We start from the raw sequence: 14,454 nt of genomic DNA, 5'->3' as shown, positions 1-14,454 counted from the left end.
TGCATTTTATTGTTGCACTTCATATTTAGCTATATTGCTTGATGTATGGGAAATTCTTACAAATATATTCTAAATAAATCTGACTAATCATTAGTCTATTAGAACTTATACGTTCCTTGGGACTGGAGAGATGGCTCAACAGTTAAGAACACCGGCTGCTCTTCCATATGACCTGGACGTCCTGGTGGCTCACAACTACCTATAATCTATACTGGAAGCCTCTAGACAGCTTGAGCATATAGTGGAGGAGGCATGGGGTTGGAGTGTATTTGCTATTTTTGTTGCAATAACAGAAAGCAACTTGTGGAAGAAATAATCTCTTTTGTCTTATGGTTCCGGAGAAGAGCCATGGCAGTAGGTGGCCAGCACAGGGAGCTGAGAGATCACATCTTAGCCACACACAGAAAGCAAAAAGAGAGGGAGTGAGGGAGGGAGGGAGGGAGGGAGGGAGAGAGAGAGACAGAGAGACAGGAAGAGAGAGACAGAGACTGAAATGTAGGGTGCGGCTATAAACCCTCAAAGCCAGCTCCCTGTGACGTACTTCCTCTAGCAAGACTGCACTACCCTCCATAAACAGTTCTTCCAATAGGGGCCAAGTTGTATACATGCCTCAGCCAATGGGGGCCATTTCTCATGCAAACCACCACATGGAGGTCACCTGACAAGCTAAGAAACACAGAAAGGGAGGGAAGGGGAGAATCAAATGCTGCCCTCACAGTTTCACTGAGTTCAGTGTGCTAAGCACAGTAGGTTTAAAGTCTGCAAAGCCCAAGGGGGTCTGGGAGCTGGGGAGGCTGAGGGCTCCAGCAGTTTTTTGGGGGGTTTTGTTTGTTTATTTGTTTTTGTTTGTGTTTGTTTGTTTGTTTTTGGTTTTTCGAGACAGGGTTTCTCTGTGTAGTTTTGCGCCTTTCCTGGATAGCACTCTGTAGACCAGGCTGGCCTCGAACTCATAAAGATCCACCCGCCTCTGCTTCCCAAGTGCTGGATTAAAGGTGTACGCCACCACCACCACCTGGCTTTTTTTTTTTATATATATTTTTTAACCTCAAAAACAACACAAGGATGTGCTCGCAAGATGACACAGCTGGTGAAGCATTTATCACACAACCCTTTAGAGGTGGAAGGAGAGAACCAATGCCACAAAATTGTCCTCTGACCTCTACATGTGTGTGCTGTGCTCCATGACCTTCCTCCATCACACACTTAACAATACACAACTTTTTTTTAGAGAGGGGCAGTGTTTGAGATAGCGTTTCCCTGTATAACAGTCCTGGCTGTCCTGAAACTGGATTTGTAGACCAAGCTGACCTTGAACTCACAGAGATCCTTCTGCCTCTGCCTCCTGAGTGCTGGGATTAAAGGTGTGAGCCAACAGTGCCTGACTCAACAGGCAATTTTTTTTTAAAGAAAACTTAATCACCACCACCAATACAAAGGTGAGGTTATGCCTCTATCAGTACAGTGTTTGCTGTGGAAAGCAAAAGGGTCTCCGTTCATATCTCCAGCATCCACATGAAGTGCTTGTCATGGTAGTATGCCTATAAGCGCATTGCAGGGGGCAGAGACAGGCATCCCAGGGGTCAGTGGCCATCCAGTTTAGCTAATCATTGAATTCTAAGTTCAGTAAGAGACCCTGCCTCAAATAAGGTGGAGACTGACAGAGGAAGACACCTGACTGGACATCCACATGTGTGTGCACACACGGCACATACACACACACACACACACACACACACACACACACACATACACTCCACACACCCCTAAACTGGGATTATCAATAGGCTCTGGGATTCAGAGGAGCTTTCTGCTGACGCAGCTCCACTGTTGAGCAATTGCATGACTGTGTCTAGGGAGAAGTCTATTTACTAACATGGAAAAGGATATCGGAACAGGAAAAATAACAGTGCGGGAATTCCTTTATAAATGAAATGTTCCCAGGTACGTACCGTTGCCTAGTTCCCAGGAGATGTTGTAGCCCTTGGAAGCGCAGTAGTCCAACAGCAGCTGAGCGTTGGAGCTGTTCCACTGCAAGTCTGGTGTTCTTAGTAATGCATTTAGACCAAAGATCAGGTCTAACCCTGAGCACTTTGCAAAGCTGTACAGCATGTCCACTGAGCTTCCTAAAAGAAAAATGGCGGTGTTAGCTTTGTTGGCACCACAGTGAAGACTACCCCCACGTTCACTTTTCATGAGTTTTCTTTATATTTGTAGTGAAAGTAATCCCATTCCTAATACTGGCTGTCATTATGCCTCAGCAATGACACAGTGGACAGGCAGATCCCAAAAGAAAAGCCTGTGCTGGGGACATAGCCCAGTTGGTAGAATAGTTGACTACCATGCAGGAAGCCTGGGTTCTACTTAGGACTCAGACTCACTGCACAGCTTACGACGGCCTTGAACCTCTAATTCTTTTGCCTCGATCTCCTAAGGGTTTGGATTGTAGCTTTCTATTTGTGTTTTGAGACTGTCAACAATACAATTTTAAGTTTCTAAGCTTTTGTTTTTATTTTATGTGCTTGAGTACCTGCATGCATGTCTATGTACTAACATAGACTCACATGCAATGCCTTCAGAGGACAGAAAAGGTCATGAGATTTCCTGAAATGGAATTACAGATGTTTGTGAGCTGCCATGTGGTGCTGGGAATTGAACCTGGGACCTCTGGAAGAACAGCCAGTGCTCTTAACCACTGAGCCATCTCTCCATCCTCAACAATATAATTGTAAGTGTGGTCTTTGAACTGGATATCATAGGCATACTAAGCCTCTGTGATTATCATGTAAATTCTCCAATCATTATTCAGCAGAAATTCACTCAGGCACTCCTCTTAATCTAGAAAGAAAGAAATACCACTCTATCCGGTAAACGTCAAAACTTCCTCCTTAAAAGCGGCTTGGCTTTGTTCGGCTCCCAAGTCTTTGGCTCGAATCCGTTCATAGTCACAACAGCAGAGCCTAAGATTCAACGCTGCTGACAAAGGCCTTGGGTGGCACAACTTCAGCGAGCATTAGGTGTTGTGATAGTTGCTGTGTCACTGTGGCCAATCAGCAAGCAGTGACACACAGGGATTAAGAAACTCTGAGCGCAGCCACCTAGCATTCTGGTGGGTCTTACAGCCTCGGTTTGGGACAGCCTTGAGCTTGGGATCACAGAGCACACACAAACCTGCACACTCACTTTCCTATGAGGTCCCAACAGCTGTGACAAGTGTCGCCTAACTGCACACTGGGTTTGTGCTGGCTGTTCCACCACAGTTCTTAGTAATACGTGTGACCAAAGGTCAAGTGTGGCCCTCGGCACTTAGCAAAAGTGTCCACCTGACACTAGAGTCCACTGCAACCTGTAGCTCAACTGCAGTAGTTACACCCATGGTCACCTTCATATTTCAAAGGGCGATGTAGAAAGTTCTCTGGATCAGAAATCTGCACCCGAGTCCTGTAGGTTCACCTCTCTCAGGGATGAGAACAGGGGTGCTGTGGAACAATCTTTGTATATTCTAAGTATGTATTGTTCTCATTGTTAATGAGAAGCTGATTGGCCAATGGCTAGGCAGGATTTTGTGATCAAACTGCCTGCCAGGTGGATTTGCTCCTGGTCAGATCAGAGAACGACTTCAGCTATCTACTTTGTTCTGTATTCAGGAGTGTATTTCCTCAATTTATATCTTAATAAATTCCTATTGCCCATTAAATAGACTCACATGGTTGATCTTAACATGAATAGACCAAATATTTATCTGGAATGCTTGGATCCAGAGAGTTTTACAATCTACATGTGTTTCCATGTATTATAATCTTTACCAACTGCACATCTCTAATTCAACCAAGACTCAAAACAGTGGACTTTGGAAGATTTCAAATTTGAACTTTCAGATTCAGGATTTTCAACCCATGGGGGGTTTTCCACACTTCTGAAAGGAGAAACAGAAGAGTGAGGAAGTGCGGGTTAGTTTTATATGTTACACTTCTGGTTTTCACCTTTGCATGAAGACTATATTCACATCTCAACCCCCATTCTGAGTCCTACTCTGTGGCTGGCTGACCAAGTCATAAGTCAAGGAAAAAGCCACATAAGCTTTGGGTTCAAGATCTTTCATGAATTTTCTTCTCTTGATGCTGGTTATTGAAGCCAGAGCCTCATGCATGCTCAGTGTGCTCTAGCACTGAGCTACATGCCAGCCTCTCTCCTTAACTCTGTGTATATATGCAAGTGTGTTCATATGTACAGTGTATGTGTATGCACATGCTTATGGAGGTCAGAGGTCGACATTGAGTGTCTTTCTCTGTTTTTCATCCACTTAGGTTTTTTTTTTTTAATTACTACCACCCATCACAAATAACAGCAAATAACTTTAAAAAATTATTTACTTTATGTGTATAGGTGTTTTGTCTGAATGTATGTATGTGCACCATATGGGTGCCTGGTGTCCACAAAGGTAGGTAACCCCTGGAACTGGAGTTACAGACAGTTGTGAGTCACCCATTGCTGTGGACCACAAGTATATGTAATAGAGATTCAGTTGTATATAATAAAGCTATACCTAGAAGAGTCAAGGAAATTCTTCAAGAGGAAAGTCAAATATCAAGGAATATTTGGTGTTATTCAGTTTTTAATATATCACCTGTCTTCTGCTATGACTTTCTTGTGAGCTCATATTCAACTCGGCCTTAAAGGCAAAAAGTATAAGCTTCTCAGACTTACAGTTGATCTGAACTAGGTAACATACCTACAGAGCCTAGGGGACAGGCAGACTGTAGATGCATAGCTTTGTTTCTTGTCAAACGAAGCTCAGGCTTTCCTTCCCCAGACTGGCCAAATGGCATTCCCGAGCATTTGACTCAGAACAAAGGGTTTTCTGCATATCCAGGTCTGAGTGAAGGGAGGCAGAGTTCCTGGTCAGGCAGAGTCCTGTGGCCAGAGGAGAAGAGAACAAGGCAGAAGAGTTTCTGTAGATGGCAGGGCAGAGTCGCATGCCTGGAGAGAAAGGAACAAGGCAGATCTTTTGTAGAGAGTAAGTACTGGGTCGGGTCAAGAGTGTAGGAAGAGAAGAAATGAGCATGGACGGAGAAGCTGGAGAAATGAGGGGGAAAGCCTAAGAGCTTAGTTAGGGTATGAGAGGACAGAAAGCAAAGGGCAGAGAGGACTGAGTGTCAGGGTGGGACTGAAGCTCTATAGACAGAAGTTTGTCACAGAGAACTAAAATACACGGACATAAGAAACTAGTGTACATAGATTCTTTTCCCTCAGATCACCCCATGCCGGACGTATCACCTTCCCCAGGACTCTGGGAAGGATTTTCTCAGGGCAGGCCCCTGGGAAAATTCCAATAAACCATGTGGGTGCTGGGTATCAAACCCCAGTTCTCCAGAAGAGCAGCCGGTGCTCTTAACCACTGAGCCACCTTAACTGCTCTTAACCACTGCAGCCCCCGCTTTAGTTTTTTGAGATGCGGTCTCTCACTGACCCTGAAACTCACTAACTGACCAGAGTAGCTGGCCAGTCAGTTCAGGGGATCCACCTGTCTCAGTCCTGAGGTCACTCATGTAACAACACACACTCAGTTTTTATGAGAAAGCTGGGGATCCTGGGGATCCTGATGCTTGGGTGGCAGGCACCTTACCAACTGAGCCATATCCTCTCCCAGTCCCCGACTCCTCATTCACTCTCAATAGTGCTGACTGACGTCCTGCACTGCTGTATACATCGCTGCAGGCGTTAGTAAAGCCAGAGTGCAGGCGCTTGCTTTCTTACTTGAGTAGGTGCTGTTCTTGTACTCTCTTTGGTACTGTTCTTTGAGCAACAACAGCTCCAGGAAGGGCCATTCCACCTGGAGTCTCCTCATCACATCCTCAGAGACAGGCTCGGAACGGCAAATGTCTGCAAGCGGAAGAAAGTGCTCAGGGTCACCATTTTCACAGCGACAAGGTTGAAGCCCAACCTGGACGTTTAGTCAACTGTCATGTAGCTGAAGAAGGTGGTTAAGTTTCTGGCTATTCAGTACAAGACCCGAGAAAGTTGTATTGTTACATGTGCCACATTTGTTGGCTAATTCACGACTACCAAGAAAACAACCAGAGGGCAATTTCCTTAAGAAACATTGGGTGTATACTGACATGGAGCACTGGACATGATTTCAAATGGTTTACTAATTCGGAGATACCCCTCAGCAGCTTAAACGTATCAGAGAATTTGGATGGAGAGGTCAGAATTCAGCTCAAAAATGAAAGCTCAAAACACAGCTGGCTGTGGTAGCACACACTTGACATCGCAGCACGTGGAAGGCCGTGGCAGGAGGATTGGCACCAATTTGAGGCCAGCTTTGACTACACAGCAAGACTCTGCCTTAAAAACAAAACAAAACAAGGTTTGAGAGATGTCTTAGCAGTTAAGAGCACTTGGTGCTCTTGCAGAAGACCTGGGTTCAAATCCCAGGACCCACTTGGTGGCTCACAGTTGTCGGTAACTCCAGTTCCAGAGTATCCAACCCCATCTCTGACCTCCTCAGGTACCAGGCACACATATGGTGAACCTACTTACATGCAGGCAAAATGCCTGTACACATTTAAAAATAAAAAAATCAAAACACATAGAAAGATGCTATTCCTGGACGGTATTTGCTTCATAGTGACTTCTTCGGTGATGAAATAGAGCTAATGAGCCCAAACTGGTAAATTACTGACTCTTCTCCCTGGTAGGCTGGTACTATCCAAGCTTCTGGAACCACGGGGTGTGCCTGGGAGCCACCCCCACACTCCTCCCAGGAAGCCTGCACTGTTTTATCACAACAGGGGTGCTTGCTGGCAGAACCAGCTGGGACTGGCTGGTGACTTCCTTTCTGGGAAGCTGCCCTGTGATTGGCTGACAGAGAGTCCCTTTTCTCTCCCAGTGCTCACAAAGGGTGTCTCAGAGGAGCTTTGGGGATCCCAGGGAGCCCCTCACCTGCCCCAGGATGAGGAAAAGTGAGGTGCAAAGCCAGGCATCCCATCTAAACTTAGATTATAAATGCAGAAACCTGCCAAATGGCCAAAAAAGAGGATCAGGCTGGCTATGACTGGTGGGCAGGAGCAGGCTGAGCAAACTCCGGGAACTTCCCTCGTGGCTTCCTTCTGCTTTTTCCTATTCACCACACTTCCAGTTTGGGACCAATCCTGACTAACTGCTCCGAACACTTTCTCATTTGAGAAAGTGAGTCGAAAGGAATATGTAATGTGTGAACTAACTAAATGCTCCTCCCAAACATAAACAAAATACACACGCTCTTAAGGCGTGAAGAAGTACACAATATTTCTTACAATTGTTCAGATAATAGTTTAACAGACATGTGATATCACACAGCACTTCTAAAGGTCATGGACCAGCAAGGGCAGGTGTCTCAGGTGAGGTCCACACACTTCCCACATTAGAACCATCTGAAAGCTTGCTAAGGACAGAGTCTAAGGTTGGAGCTCCGAGACCCCACCACTCAAACTCACTCCGGCAATAGGGACAGTCAGTGAAGTTGAGACCCAGCACCTGGTAAATCAAATCATGCTCAAGTGAAAATTTTCTCCTGTGTTTCCCTGTTCGACCTTTCTTCCATTCTCCTTACATAATAATGGGCTTCAGTCTATTGCTATGTTGTTACCTATAAATACTCTCCAATCTGACCCTGTTTCTACCCATGTGTTCCCTCCAACCCGCTATTTTCAGCGACCAGCACTGTTTGCTTGTTTATAACCCCCAGTCATGCCCAGCGCGCTCTTCTGGGATGCTCCATAGTTATGAAATCATCATCAGAGGAGGAAGAAAGCGGCCCACAGTTTCCTCGTTCCCCTTGGGTCCTCTACTTGTCTAATGTTCAGGTCTGAGCAATGGCACCTTTCTCCAAACATTCTCATGACTGGAACAGGTTAACTACAACATATAATCTTTTCAAAGGTTCACCGTGGTTGACTTGAGATTGCCAGTAACTTCTTTCTTCCAAAGTTGGTTCCTTCTTGGGATCAAAAATAAGGAAGTCTGTCTTGGTTCCACCAAATCTCAAGTATGCAGGAGATAAACCTCGGGCTAAAGTCCGAAGCTTTGGAGAACTGTTGTGAAGACAAACAAAAAAGTATAATAATAATAATAATAATGATAATTATTATTATTTTTTATTATTATTATATTAGTTTTTTGATACATCTTGTTATGTAGCCCAGGCTTGCCTCAAACTTGGAATCCCTCTGCCTTGGAGCCAGAATGCTGAGATTATAGGCATGTACCACCATTCCAGCTTGTCATTTTTCTGAGAAAGCTCAGCTAAACATTTTCACTTCCTTCTCTCTTGGTGGACCTACTCCTTAACTTCTAGCTGCTAGCTGCCTCTGGGGGTGGGGTGGGGGGATGGGGGTGGAGAGACGTGAACAGTTCAGGACATATTTATCCACAGAAATAAATGATTCAGTGGCCAACTGGATCAGAAGAGTCAAGGGTAAGTTTGGGGAAGAGCCTTGGAAGATGGCACTGTCGCCTGCTGAGATGGGGAACCAGGTCACAGGTTGGAAAAGGGGGTGGAAGAATCTGTAGAAACTGAGATGCCAACTATGGTGTCTGATCCTTCAATGTCAACTTGCCTCTATTTATAATCACCATGGAAACACATTTCTAGGTACACCTGTGAGTGTATTTCCAGAAAAGTATAATGGAGGAAGTAAGATTTGTCCTCAGTGTTGGTAATACCACCCGTGGGCTGGGGTCCCAGATTGAATAAAAGGGAGAAAGTGAACATTCATCTCTCTTCTCTTTGTGCAGATGCTGAGGGACCAGTTGCCTGGGGCTCCTGCTAGAGTGACCTCCCTAGGGTGACAGACAGCACACCGAAACAAACCTTTCCAACCTAAAGTGGCTCTGTGCAGCATTCGTCCAGCAGCTGACAAAACTAATATGTAACTGGACACTGAACCCACAGATCCACAGGCCACTGCTGTGGATATCGCTCATGTATAAATAAAATGCTGATTGGCCAGTAGCCAGGCAGGAAGCATAGGCGGGACAAGCAGAGAAGAGAATTCTGGGAACAGGAAGGCTGAGGCAGAGAGACGCTGCCAGCCACCGCCATGACAAGAGAGATGTAAGGTACTGGTAAGCCACGAGCCACATGGCAACTTATAGACTAGTAGAAATGGGTTAATTTAAGATAGAAGAACGAGATAACAAGAAGCCTGTCACAGCCATACAGTTTATAAAAAATATGTCTCTGTGTGTTTACTCAGTTGGATCTGAGTAGCTGTGGGACTGGCAGGTGAGAGAGATTTGTCCTGACTGTGGGCCAGGCAGAAGTGGAGAAAACTCTAGCTACAGGCCACATGTGACTGGATCTCAAGAAGTACATCTAGGCTTGGGGATATGTCCTGGAGACTCCTCAGTAGAAAGTCAATGACCAATCACACTTAGACTGTAGACCTGATGTCCTCTAGGAACCCCACAGCCACTGACTACACTTGACAGGGACCCAGGTACCTACCTGTGCTCTTCTTCCCCTCCTTTGTTCTAACATGTCCAGAGTAACCCTAGTCCCAACACTGTTACCCACCACACCCCCACTCCCAGTCCATCTGCATCCCTTTGGTGGAGTCAGACCTCAAAGCCCACTTGAGACCTCCAGAGTTGGCCCCCTTCTCCCACTGATAGGCCACCCCACCCCACCCTCCTCACTGATCTGGGACTGCGTGGAGTATGAACCCAGAATTCCAACCAGAACTTCAGATCTAGGACCAGTTAGAGTCTGAACACAGAAACCCGAGTGGCTTCAGACTGAAAACCAAGTGTCATTCTGCTGGTCCAGATAAAAGTAACAACAGCCAAACAATCAAACCCCCATGTAGCAAAGGGGAGACCAGATTATCGACATAAAGAATCACACGAATGTCATAGCTCCAGATGCCTAGATCCCAGTGCAGAAACACAAACACGAACAACCAAGACAACATGCCTCCTCTGGACACCAGCACCCCATTATGATATGTGCTGGAAAAAGCACTTTAGCTGAAGTGCAAGACAAGTATTTCACTATGCAATTATGAACAAACGTCTCAAAGAAGACAAAACACAATAGCCACACAGTCCCTGAATGCCAATACACAGCCCAGAAGCTCATGTCAAGGGCTTACTCAGAGTCCCTCAGGCCTCAGACCATCCCACTGACTTGGGCCAGGCACTGGTTCTGGTCCTTGGCATTTCTATTTTGTTTGATGACAGAGGAGATCCATTCAGATGTATGTAGCTACTATCTGTAAGTAATTGAGAATGGTCAAGAGATGGGTGTCCTTTAGGAACTGGAGGGGAAAGGAGCTGTGACACCAAATGATGGCCCGGGTCAGATACACGTGGACCAAAGCCTGGGCCCCAGAGGTATGAACCACAGCATCATGGATCGCTCTCCATCAACCCAACCTGCCTCATGCCCTGCGGAGGATTTCCCACTCTCTGAAATCAGCAACCTCATATGTCTCACTGGTCTGCCTCTCCCAGCTGCTGCCCCTGGTACCGGCTCCCTGAGAGCAGAGACCTTGTCTGGTCTATCAGATTCTTCCCAGTGCCTAGACGAATGCCTGGCACACAGCAATGCTTAGCCAATATTTGTTAAATGAACGAACAAAGAAAGCCAGCCTGAGAAAGGGCAAGGAAAGGCCAGCCAAGGACTGTTTTTTGTTGTTGTTGTTGTTTTTAACAAGATGACATTAAAACTCATTGCTATGGCCATTGCCACATAAAGCAAGTCATATGTCTCAGAGTTTTGCTAGTGAGGACCTTTTGTTTGTCTCCTTTGCAGTAAAGTATCTTTTGTGTTTTTAGAATAAAATATTGATGCCCTCTGACAAAAAAAAAAAAAAAAAAAAAAAACAGATTTAACCCAGCTGCAAAACTTGCCATAAAAACAAAATGGATCAAAGGCACGGTATTTCAGTCATATGCAGGAGAAAGGGGAAACGCCCGCCACACAGTGTCATGGAAATAAAAGATGTGTAAGGCAGCTGCAGCTGTTCCCCTTCCAGAGGAGGCTGTCAAGGAAAAAACAAAACACACAAAACAGTCTGCAGGTGCTTTTATATTACCTTTAGGGCAAAAATATATTGTTTATCTTTGACACAGAGCAGAGGTGGTTTATTAATATGCACTAAATGCTATTATATTTCCATTTCCGGATTTAAGGGCCACCCCAGAGATTCCAAAGAAGGAAATAAGATTGGACCAAGTGACAGTTGGCATTTCAGTAAGAGCAATGAGGCAGAAGCAGAGGTCATTATCACAGAATGGTTTGGATGATAAATCAAAAAGCTCAAATATGGAAGAAATAGAGAGAGGATGCAACTACTCAGGGGGGTGCTTCTTAAAATGCAGGCATGCTCAGAATTGACTTTTGCTATAACGTGAAGGAGCGGAGCAGGCCAGGAGTTGTGATCCAAGAGCATGACATTGGAATTTTAAGTTTTCACATATAGAAATGAAGTTACTGGAGAGGAAGAGAGTCAAGACACCGTCACGATGTTTGCAGGTTGAAATGGAGTAGAGCGGCATGTGCTAACAACCAACCGCCAGCAGAAAAGCACCCTGGTTCTCAGTGCTTGCCAATTTCCATGGTGTAAATATTTCCACTGTCGCTGTTTCCAACAGTGGGGTGCCACAGAATGTGGCGTTGAGAAGAAATGCACACATCTCATGGGGGGATGCAAACTGGCCCGACAACTGAGTAACAATTACCTGAGAGGTCAAGAATAGAGAAATTGAGAGACTTGTTTTTTCAAGTAAACTTGATGTCACCTAAGAAGAGAGCAGGAACTGGGGCTGAGAGCTGCGCCAGATTTTAATCAACATGGGGACTAGGGAAACAGAGTGAATGACAGGATGGAAGGAGAGCTGGAGGGGACCACACACTGGTATTACCACAACCATCTCTAATACAGTTTCATCCAGCACTTTCGGCAGATTGGAAGGATTTTTTTTTTTTTTCATTTCATCTCCTGACATCACAAGGATGTGGGTGTCATTATTATTCTCACTTTATAAACATGGAACCTAAACAAAAAGGAGTTAAGCTAACTCACCAGAGCTAACAAGCCGAGAGGGATTTGAACTACAGCAGTCTGCATGCAGACTGATGAACCACTGTCTAGGGGTAGCAGGCATAGGATTGGAGTATGAGAGACTATACAACTCATACTCAACAGGTCTGCAGGGGGAGAGGAATCTTCCGGGAAGTGTCTTACATCAGCAAGGGCATAGGGGTAAAGGAACACTCTGAGAGAATGATAGCAGGGTTTCCACACTCGAGGCTCCAGGGAGCATGGCAGAATGGCATAGGAGGCAAGGGGAAACCAACAGGGGACAGAGCTTCTCAGGGACCAGGCCTGGGTTGCTCTCGGTTCTTTGTCTCTCTTCAGTCAAATCATTTCTCTCAGAAACAGGGGACCTGTGGCCCTGGGCACTGTGGGTCTGGTGGTTTGAATGAGCAATGTCCCACACGGGCGCCCTCGTTTGAACATGTGGTCCTCAGAAAACGGTATTGTTTGAAGAGTTTTAAGAGAAGGCCTAGCTAGAGGAAGTATGCCACTAGGGGCGGGCTTTGAGAGCACCCGGCCACACCCACTTCTGGAAGCCCTTTCTGCTTTGTGTTAGTTCCTGTTCCGGCCACAGGCTGCCACTCCTCCCCTGCCATCATGCTGCCTTTGGTTGTGGTGTTTTGTCACAGCCACAGAAAAGTCACCGACCCAACCGGCTATTAATACACAAACTTCGTATTGGTAACAAATGACTCTCCAATACAGAAAGCAGCTGTCAATAAAGATGTGGGAATTTAACTATTAAAATAATTAGTGAATGGTGTCTGAGTTAGGATTTCTATTGCCGTGAAGAGACATCGCAACCACGGCAACTTTTATAAAGAAAAACATTTCATTGAAGTGGTGGCTTACAGTTCAGAGGTTCAGTCCATGATCATCATGGTGGGGAGCACGGAAGCGTGCAGGCAGACATGGTGCTGGCTGTCTTGATCAGAAGACAACAGGAAGTGGACTGTTTCACTGGGAGTAGCTTGTGCATAGCAGACCTCAAAGCCCATCCCCACAGTGACACACTTCCTCCAATGAGACCACACCTACTCCAGCAAAGCCACACCTCCTAATAGTGCCACTCCATATGGGGGCCATTTTCTTTCAAATACCACAAATGGTTCTTCAAATGGCAAAAAAAAAAAAAAAAAAAAAAATGTTTACTGAAGAAAGAGAAGCAAATTACTATGCAAAGCAAGCAAAAACTGGCTGGTTTTGTGTCAACATAAGCTAGAGTCATCAGAAAGGAAGGAGCCTCAGCTGAGGAAATGCCTCCATGAGAACCAGCTGTCAGGCATTTTCTCAATGAGTGATCAACGATGGAAGGCCCAGCCCATGGTGGGTGAATCCATCCCTGGGCTGGTAGTCCTGGGGTCTATAAGAAAGCAGGCTGAGCAAGCCATGGGAAGTAATAAAGTAATAAGCAGCACTCCTCCATGGCCTCGGCACCAGCTCCTGCCTCCAGGATCCTGCCCTGTTTGAGTTCCTGTCCTGATTCCCTCCAATGATGGACTATGATCTGGAAGTATAAGCCAAATAAACCTTTCCCTCTCTGTCTTAGTTAGGATTTTTATTGTTGTGAAGAGACACCATGACCATGGCAACTCTTAGAAAGAAAACATTTCATTGAGGAGGCTCACTTATAGTTTCAGAGGTTCAGTCCATTATCATCATGACGGAGCATGGCAGCGTGCAGGCAGATGTGGTACTGGAGAAATAGCTGAGAGTCCTACATCTTGCAGGCAACAGGAAGTTGACTGAGACACTGGGTGGCATCCTGAGCATAGGAAACCTCAAAGCCTGCCCCTACAGTGACACACTTCCTCCAACAAGGCCACACCTCCTAGTAGTGGCCCTCCTGTGAGATTACAAAGGCCAGTTACATTCAAACTACCACACTCCCCAACTTGATGTTTGGTCATGGTGTTTCATTGCAGCAATAGAAACCCTCACTGAGACAGTTATTCAATGCCACTTTTACCCTGTAGAACTTAGGATTTCTATCGATCATCCACACTATATTGTCTTAATGAGGAAATTCTGGCTGTGTATGCATATGTCTTATTTCAAGTAGAGCTGCACTGTCTATTACAACAGCCACTAGCTGCTGGACACCTGAAATGTAGTTGGACCGCACTGAGACATGCTGTAAACACAAATCACAAGATTTTAGAGGCTCGGTTTCAGAAAGGGACAGGGAACCATCGCATTCCTCTCTTTATACTGGGCAGAGGGTGAAGTTCAGTGGCAGAGCAAGCTGTTTAATGTGCAAGACCCTGGACTCTGTCTCCAGCACTGCCAAACGTTAGAGTCCACACACTTCTTTCTACTGTTTGTTTACTTTTTGTTTTGCTGTTTGAGACAGGGCTTCACTAGGTAGCCC

The 14,454-nt window shown here is 45.6% G+C and overlaps 1 protein-coding gene across 1 annotated transcript in view; it reads right to left on the bottom strand.

Annotated features, from left to right (window-relative positions):
- Hpse (heparanase) overlaps nucleotides 1-14,454 on the bottom strand; it is a 38,740-nt gene that overhangs the window by 21,704 nt on the left and 2,582 nt on the right. Inside the window, exons 2-4 of the mRNA XM_036201008.1 lie at nucleotides 7,927-8,072; nucleotides 5,755-5,880; nucleotides 1,950-2,123 (exon numbers count right to left, since the gene is read on the bottom strand). Of these exons, the coding sequence (XP_036056901.1) occupies nucleotides 1,950-2,123; nucleotides 5,755-5,880; nucleotides 7,927-8,072 (446 nt within the window). The remainder of the gene's footprint in view (nucleotides 1-1,949; nucleotides 2,124-5,754; nucleotides 5,881-7,926; nucleotides 8,073-14,454) is intronic.

This window comes from Onychomys torridus, chromosome 10, assembly GCF_903995425.1.
Source record: "Onychomys torridus chromosome 10, mOncTor1.1, whole genome shotgun sequence".
Classification (NCBI taxonomy): Eukaryota; Metazoa; Chordata; class Mammalia; order Rodentia; family Cricetidae; genus Onychomys; species Onychomys torridus.
Note: the sequence above shows the minus strand (reverse complement) of the source record. Positions and strands in the feature narration are given on the sequence as shown.